General features: G+C 37.7%; 1 protein-coding gene across 1 annotated transcript; it reads left to right on the top strand.

The window, feature by feature from the left end:
- The first annotated feature begins 4,498 nt into the window (after positions 1-4,498).
- On the top strand, positions 4,499-8,584 carry LOC121889955 (complement C1q-like protein 2). Its single transcript, XM_042402200.1, has 4 exons — positions 4,499-4,552; positions 7,477-7,702; positions 7,858-7,986; positions 8,200-8,584. The coding sequence occupies exons 1-4, from the start codon at positions 4,499-4,501 to the stop codon at positions 8,478-8,480; spliced, it is 690 nt and encodes a 229-aa protein (XP_042258134.1). The 3' UTR covers positions 8,481-8,584.
- The last annotated feature ends 724 nt before the right edge of the window (positions 8,585-9,308 follow it).

The following is a 9,308-nucleotide window of genomic DNA, read 5'->3' as shown; positions in this document are numbered from 1 at the left end:
CTACAACACATACTTGTTTCAGTTTGAAGCTAAATCTTTCTGTGTTGTAGTCTAACTGCCAGATCACTCAGGTAGGCTAATTATGGGTGATCCCATCCAAACTTAAACATTACACTGATATGGGATTAAGAAGAATCCACTAAATTACAATTTAGCATATGTTTTCAGCATTACTGGCTCTTTCACAAGAAAAAATAATTGATTTAACATTTTGACTCACTTTTTCCATGCATCTTCAGAATTTGTGTCAAAGTCATATTGAAGGATGTGTTTCCAGATGAAATCAATGTGGTTGCTCATGTTGTTTTCATCCTGACAGGGGATTGAGCAAACAAAGGCTAGACTGAAGATGATGGGAGTCAGGAGAATGATGTTCATTTTGTCTGGAGTGGAGAAAGAATGAGAGTTTGAGTTATTGAGCAGAGTAATTAGTTGTTCAAAAACAAAAAGTAATTTGTCAAATGCTGTACATGCAAGGTCTAAAATGAACACCCAGCAACTGCAATGTTTGCTAAATAAATCATCATCATGACATCTAGCTCTTGTTCCTCTGGAAGTATGATTTGAACTACAATACATTGAACAAAGCATCTGCCAAATAAATATATTACTATCAATAACCTACCACCATCTTCATCTGGACATGACATACTGTATGGGCTAACTTGTAGGTTTTCTCCATATTTTAAATAAAGGAGGAGACACCAAATAAAATGAATAAGTTGAGATTAAAAGTGAATCAAATTAGACATAAAATGAGAATTTTAGAGAGGATTTCTTACCTTTCTCTGTTGCTGCGTTAGTCTGGAGAGGAACAATACCGATTGATGTTTAAGTGCCTGTTAGAACTTCTAAAACGTTTCTCCCCTTTTAAACTTGCTCTCTCCACCACATCAACCAATTATCTTCAGCCAAAACAAAGCTTAACAGCCAATCAAAATACTGCATATACAGTCTGATTACCAGTAATTTAGTGTATGTGCATGTGTTTGACACAAACCAACTGCTGTTTCTGTAAATGGAGAAGTGAACTTTTGTTGTGACATACTGTAGGTGTGAACATGTCAGTGTGAGTCACTGTGGCTGAGACCTTATACAAGAAAATAGTGAGAACGAAGCACTCATCATCATGGCCCTTGTAAGTTCAACAAATGTACTGCACAGAATCTGCAACAGTCATTAAAACAAATACAGAAAGGACAACATGTGTATGAACTTCAAATTCTGTTAATATAACAACAGCTACAGTACATGCATGCAGTATTCAGTGGTGGATGTTGTTGATATGATATGATAAGACTTTATTATCAGCTTACTCTTGAATTCATTTTGCATTTTGAACTACAAAACACTGAACAAAGCATCTGCCAAATAAATATATTATTATCAAAGACCTACCACCATCTTCATCTGGACATGATATAAACTGTATGGGCTAACTTGTAGATTTTCTCCATATTTTAAATAAAGGAGGAATCATCAAAAATACCAATGGAGGATTTTTTTAGTTGAGGTTAAAAATGAATCACATTAGCCATAAAAATGCCAAAAATTTAATATATTAGAACTTTAGAGAGAAAGAGAGGTTTTCTTACCTTTTGCTGTTGCTGTTTTTATCTGGAGAGGAACAATACCGTGGTGGCAGTTCCTGTAATAAAAGACTCACAAACCAGAGGATGTCTTTCTGGGTTTAATACCCTTGCAAGCAGGTACAGTACCAGACACAGATACAGAGAGCTATCTTAGGTAAAGTACAAAGTTATGCTCTGAGCAGTCCATTATTATACTCTCAGCAGATAGATATGGCCGGCCTCCTCTTCAGTTATCTCTACACACACAGTTTGCTATTGTACACTCAACAGAAAGTGTAGTTGGACTCCTTTTCCTATCTCTACACATGTACAGTCCATCATTGTCCTTTAAACGGACAGGTGCTGCTGGCTACTGTTATCTCTGAAAAGTAGTTACGCCTATACACAGGATCATAGAACATGACCAAAGCATAAGTGTAAGTAAAACAGTATCAGAATAGGTGTAACATATTGTATTTTTCCATAACAATTACCAATTGATTAAGTGCCTGTTAGAACTCCTAACAAGATGTTTCTCCCCTTTTAAACTTCCTCTCTCCTCAGCATCTTGGACACATTTGATCACAAGCAATTATCTTCAGCCAAAACAAAGCTTAACAGCCATTCACTTTACTTCATATACATTATGTCTAATTACCAGTAATTTTAGTTTATGTGCATGTGTTTGTTGACACAAACCAACTGCTATTTCTGTAAATGGAGAAGTGGACTTTTGTTTTGATACACTGTATGTGTGAACATGTCAGCATGAGTCACTATGTGTCTGAGACCTAATACAAGAAAACAGTGAGACAGTAACACTCATCCTTGTAAGCACATGGGAAATACTGCACTGCACATAACCTGCAATCCATCCAGTCATTACAACAAATACAGAAAGGACAATATGTGTAACTGAACTTCAAATTCTGTCAATGTAACAACAGCTACAGTACATGCATGCAGTATTAATGATATGATATGACTTTATTGATACGACACTGAAATTCATTTTGCATCCTTAGGCTGTTCTGTTTAAGAGGTTTACACACAGATTAAACATATAGTTACATATATAGTTTAGTTTGAAGTTGCACAGATAAGCTGATGAACCAGGCTGTACTGCAGTGCAGCATGACACTCTGAATAACTGATGGTCAATCACACTCATACAAAGGGTGTCAGATATATAACTCTTACAGTATTCATAGTGAGTTCTGCAGGACACAGTAGAAGAAAAATGATGTGGGTGTAGTGATAAAAATGAATTGAAAAAGTTATAGACAGAGGTGAATAATAGTGTCCAACTAAATATTATATGTAATGTGGATTAAATAAAAAAAATATATACTGTATGGTCTGATATATTCATGATATTTGTCTTAAGAAGCTAAAGATGAACCAAAACATGCCTGGTTTGAGTCCAGCTGGGGACCCTTATAAAATGTCATTCCCTGTCATCTCTCTACTGTCAATGATCTGATTAAGGAATAAAATGCTCAAAACCAAACATACAAAACACCAAAAAAAGTACCAGGTGTCACACAAAGCTCTGTACCATGAATATATGAAGCAAACACCTATTCCAGTTTCTTGGAGTACAAGGTTCAGAGACATCAGAAGGAACCATAGACAGGAGCCAAGCTACACAAGGTCCTGGGTAAAAACAGGGAAGAGACCTTTGGACCTCTAATGCATGGACCAATCAGGTGAGAGGAAAGGCAGGTGAAGGGACCAGGAAAAATATATCCTGCTGTAGGAAATGCAAAGAGGAGGGCCACCAGACGAGGGAGACAGATGCAGACACAAAACACAAGGGTTCTCCTAGAGGTTGCATATAATAGCATTTCACTGCAGTGGTGGTGAATAAAATAAATCGTGAGTGTTATTACTATTACATTTGGCTGTTAATATACAAAATATTATATATTTTTAAAATAAATTTCCTTTGCGAAAAGGGTGTACTAGTATTTAAAGTAATGAACATTTAGTTTATGGTTACACATGTGGCTACACATCTATGACAAATAAAAATGCCTGCTGGGAATAAGTAACAATGGACATGTATTTTAAAGCTGAGCTTTGGGAAAACTATTTCTATAAAAGGAAGAGTGGGTAGATTGAGTTTAGGTGGGTGTACACTTCATCCCTAGATTACATGAATAACATAACGGTGAGAGATACTCAGTGAATAGAAGAGTTCTGTTTAGAATTGACGTTTTTTAAACTGAATGTTGTTTGTGTAGACGGTGACAATTATGTAGACAACAGTTGTGCCTATATAGACGGTTTTGGTTGTACTGGTGCAAATGGAAGTATGTCCTGGAAGAATGTGGGTGGCTCTTAAAAGAGCCTTTAGGTTAAATATTGCACAAATGACACCATCACTGTGCCAAGGAACAGCACCGTCCAGGCAAAAGTGTGAGGTGAAGGTCTCCCTCAGTCGAATGGCCTCCCGTGTGGTGTTGTTGGAGCCCATCCTGACAACATCCTGGAGAATATCAGCTGCACCATGCTCCTCTGGCACACAGCGAGCTTCTGGTCGTCCTCCCTCATATCTGTGAGCCTCTTAAAGTTGTGAAAGTTACAGGTGGCCTTCACACAGAGCTCAGCAATGGCAGGGCTGACTCCAATAATGAGTCAGTACATACACCACTGGGAGGAAAGGATACCAAATGTAGTTGAATATCCTCTGCTCTCTGGTGATGTTGGAGCCTGGGAAGGGTCACATCATATTTCTATGGAGGGAGAAGGCCTCATCTCCCATGAAGACATAGGGCAGGTTTCCATGTAGCTCTGCTCCTGGAATCACTGCGTCTGGTGTGAGGTCCAGGGTGCCGTCTCTGAGGCCTTCACCAAAGGCAGAGTTGTACAGGATCCCACCATCACTGGTTCTGCCATATCCGCCAGTATCAATCACAGACATAATGGGCATCCACAACTGCCTGGGGGACGATGGAGAATATCCCCTTGTGATTGTAGTACAGCAAACCAGAGTTTGATGGTGCTTGGATCACCACATGCTACCTGCTGTAGAACAATCTAGCAGTACATCATTTAAACCCTCTATGTCAGTTGTTGGCATAAAATGCTGTTCCCACAGGTATTTTCACTGCACCTGTCGCAGGCTTTTATTACTTCACCTTCTTTTATCATTCTTTGGGATCACACCAAACATGTCTATCCTTCCATAAGAACGTCATGGTGACAACCTGAGTGGATAATAGAGGCAACACAGAGTTCTTGCAGGTGCAGCAAGGAGATCATTTATACGTGTGCTTGGGTGCAATTGCAACACAACATTTCAAAAAACGGAAAAGGTAGGCCACTGTACTTAATAGATATATATTTTATTGTGCCACAACCCAAAGAAATCTTGTCATTGTGTCAATTTCACAATGTTTAAAGACCAACAAAAAGGCATTAGACAGGTAACAATCAAAGGCTAACATCAATAGTGTCCATAAAATGTTAATATTATTTCCTCATTGCTCTTCCACTGAACAGTTACAGTTACTGAACAGATTATTTACAATAAGATAATAAAGTCACATGTCAAGTGGAATGTTAAAAAGTAACAGGTCATTAATAAATAATATAAAAGCAGTCAGAGGGATCATAGCAATCAGAGTGTAGGAGATTGAGGGATCTTGAATGAACTTGGAGGATGACATTTACAGTTTTATATTTTGTGTTGCTGTTCTTAGGCTTGACTTTGGCCCAGGATGATGCCAATGCTACTGACATAGAAATAAATAGTCAAACACAGTTTGCCTGCTTGCCTGACATGTGATCTTCCAACCCAGTCTTACAGCAGTGTGTGAAATAGTCACGAAATTGAATCTATAGATTTGTGTGCATGGACACGAGTTTTCCATTTTTCGTAACACTCAGCACGACTTTGTATGTATTTCAATTGGAAGTATGTTTCTTACCTGCATCACATTTTTTTTCAGTCGGGACCCGGGGGCACAGAAGTTTTGTTCTCAATAACAAATGTCTGTATCCGTGTTTTTATTTCTTTATTTTAATTTTATCAGTAGCCTACAGTAAATGGTCTGAATCAGCTAAGAGGCTACAGTCCATGGGTGCTAGCATCTGTTGCAAGCATGTCTCATAGGGTGTCGAGAAGTGATGTTTACTCACTGCACAGCATTGTACCCTTAGCGTGTCTAAACACAGTCTGTCTGCTCTCCAAACATTTTCTTAAAGTAAACAAAGCCCTTCTTTCCAAAGATTTTCATGGCAAATGATTAATCTGTCAATTGTGACCCACACTCTGTTTCCACAGTCATCTTCACTGCACCTGTTGCAGGTGTTTATTATTTTACAATCTTCAAATATTCTGGAAAATAACAGGAGACAAGGCTTTTTCTGTACAAGAACAACCAAAGAGTAGTCATGATACAGAATCACCAAGTAGTCCATGAAACTGCTCATAATGGAAGCAACTACCATACAACTTTCAGTGTTTTTTTGGTCAGTCAAATATGAGAATGGAATTTACCACTTTATTGAGATAATTATTACCTAGATGTATAGATATCTCCACTTCAGCACTTCAGGTCAATAATACATTTCTCATGATTAGAATTTAAATTCAGATTACTAAAGAGAAGGCAGTCACTCACATTGTAATTCCAGAGAAATAAATCACTTGAATATGAGTGCAAAGGGTCCTGTTTCATTTACTGCTTTATGTCATGAAGCTACATACAGCATATAGATTTAAAGCAGATATAAGCTGCATTCATAATGGATTTATTTCATGCACAGCCATGTTCTGTAATTGCTTACTGCTGCATGCCATGAATCATATCAGCAGTCTACATAGTGTGTATGTACCTGCCTATAATCCATTGATATCAGCTATTATGATACGGATATTGATTCCAGCTGATAGCATTTCCAGGGTCATGTAGCTTGACAATCTCAAAAAGAAACCATAAAATTCTCAGGTTTGCTGATCTTGTGTTATTGTTTCTTTGAAGCTAGATTTCCCTAAAAGTTTTATAGGAATGTTGTTATCCAAAACTGTAGCCTCAAAGTTACCCTTTATGTCACATCCCACAATCCAGTGAACTGCATGTCTTCTGAACGACACAGATCTGTTCTGCTGTTGTGATTTGTAAGAGAATTGTTTCTAGCCTCTAACATACCAAAGCTGCAAACACAATCCAGCCATTCACTCATAACCACAACTCTGCTTTACCTGCTTGCTTCAGCCATCAAAAAGAGAACCAACAGGAGAAAAAAAAGCATTTTAAGCAAGAGAGATAGGCTGAGGATGAAGACATATATAATTAGCTTACCTTTAATCATTTGTTGGTTTACTTGACTTGCCAGTTGTAAAAACAAGTCTCCAGAGGCATTTGTGGGTGCTCACCTAAGTGTGTGTGTGTGTGTGTGTGTGTGTGTGTGTGCACCTAAAATGCATCCCAGGTGTGTTGCGGCTTTACAGAAATTGTTCTGCCTCTAAAAAAAACCCCCACTAATCTAAGTCAATTACATCATTTCAACATTTCCATTTCGTAAAATGTTGTGTTTTCCGAAATGTTGTGTGTTATGTTTTTAGTTTTGTAAATGTGTTTTCCAAAGATATTGGATGTACTTAATTTCATTGTGCCACAACCTAAAAAAGTCTTGTCATGTCAATTTCACAAAACAACAAAAAAGGCATTAGACAGTAACAATCAAAGACATTGATGGTGTCCAGAGAAAATATTATTTCCTCATTGCTCCTCCACTGAAACAGTTAATGGATAATTTACAATAAAATAATGAAGTCACATGTCAAATGGGATTGTTAAAAATTAACAGGTCGTTTTTAAACAACATAAAAGCAGTCAGAGGGATCATATCAATCAGAGTTTAGGAGACTGAAGATCTTGAATGAACTTTGAAGATGACATTTACGGTGCTGTTTTTTGTGTTCCTGTTCTGCGGCTTGACTTTGGCCCAGGAGGATGCTAACGCTACTGACACAGAAATAAATAGTCATACGCAGTTTGCCAACTTGCCTGACACGTATGAGCTTCTGAGAGAGTTTGGTGCCATGGAGGAAAAACTGCAGACTGTTGAAACCAGACTGCAGGACAGTGAAAACCAGATTATGGATCTGAGAAACAAAGGTAAAGTCAAACATTTCCTGTGGTTGATTTAAAGACTTTATTTAAGAATGAATGAATTGTTTTGTTCATTATGATGGAATAAACAAAGATGGAGGATATTAGTAGGATGGAAATACTTGACAGAATAACAATGTAGGATGTTTTACTTTACACAGAGAGAACCAAGGTAATATTCAGTGCAGCAACAGGTGGCAATGGAACAATCGGACCATTCAACACAGATACAACTTTAATCTACAGAAGAGTGATAACAAACATCGGTGGAGCCTACGGTCAATACACAGGTAAGATATGATAAATACATACACACATATATTCATTTAAAGATTTAAGATTTTAAGATCAGCATTTCAGCAGGATGCCTTTCCTCATGAACAGGATGAGCAGGTAGCAGGTGCAAAAAAATAATGGAACGAAAGATACATTTCATCTGAAACTCTCTCTTAAAAAAAGTTGTTGTTAGGCCACAACCAAAAACCTGTTTTTTGTTTCCACAGGTATCTTCACTGCACCGATTGCAGGTGTTTATTACTTTACCATCTTCTATCATGCTGGAGGAGAGCATAAGGCAAAGCTGAACTTGTACAAGAACAACCAGCTGATGGTGGTGACTCATGATCACCAGTCAAACTCTGACACAGCTGATAATGGTGGAAATGCAGTGTTCCTGCAGCTGCAGCAAGGTGACCAGGTGTATGTCCAGTTGCCTGCAAACTCACATGTTTGGGGAACTAACCACCACACAACGTTCAGTGGTTTTTTGGTCACTCAAATATGAGAATGGATAAATAATTTACCACTTTATTGTGATACAGAATCATTTCTGACCATTAGAATTTAAATTCAGATGTCTAAAAAGAAGGCAGTCACTCACAATGTAAATCAGAGAAATAAATCACTTGAAAATGAGTGTAATGAGTCCTCTTTTATTTACTGTGTTGTGTCATGAAGTTGACAGTTTTGTTACATAAATATTTTTTAAAACAGTTATATGTTGCACCCAGAATGTTGTTTGTTTGTAGGAAGATGAACAAATGTGTCACTAAATTCTGACATTTGAACACTGAATGGATTTATTTCATGCACAGTTAAGCTCTGTAATTGCTTATTTATGTGCTGGTGGTGGGGCTCTTGACTGGGCTGCAGAGGTGGATAGCTGTATGTTTATGCCTGGCTCCATAACTGGCCTTGCACAGCTGCATGACATGAAACATATCAGTAGTCTGCAGAGTGTGTATGTACTTGCCTACAATCCACTGATATTGATATTCTACTGTACAGCCACAACAAATTAATACACTGAAAAGTTTACAATGTTGTTGGTAAATTGTGCTTTTAAAGCTGCTACAGCAAGACAATAAACATGAGGTTTAGGTTGTTCAAGCTGGAAGTTGTAAATACTACTCATAAATGAATAAATCACTGAAGCAACAACAATTGTAGCTTCACAGCAACAAGGGTCACACCTACACACTTATTTTTGTTAGGGAGGTTTTCTCATCTGCTCTGATCAGCCAGCCTCAGTCTAAAGGTGATCAATACCAAGTAAGTTTAAGTCTCTGTTAGAATTTCAAAAGTTAACCTGCCTTTTTAAAACCTCCTCTTA

This window comes from Thunnus maccoyii, chromosome 22 (assembly GCF_910596095.1).
Source record: "Thunnus maccoyii chromosome 22, fThuMac1.1, whole genome shotgun sequence".
NCBI lineage: Eukaryota > Metazoa > Chordata > Actinopteri > Scombriformes > Scombridae > Thunnus > Thunnus maccoyii.
The sequence above is the reverse complement of the archived record's forward strand: the minus strand, read 5'-3'. Positions and strand labels throughout refer to the sequence as shown.

Bases quoted from the DNA above. Each gene is read 5' to 3' on its own strand.
- LOC121889955 (XM_042402200.1), top strand. From the start codon at position 4,499: ATGGGCATCCACAACTGCCTGGGGGACGATGGAGAATATCCCCTTGTG. The intron at 7,703-7,857 runs GTAAAGTCAAAC...TACTTTACACAG, and splicing joins TATGGATCTGAGAAACAAAG to AGAGAACCAAGGTAATATTC. The intron at 7,987-8,199 runs GTAAGATATGAT...TTGTTTCCACAG, and splicing joins AGCCTACGGTCAATACACAG to GTATCTTCACTGCACCGATT.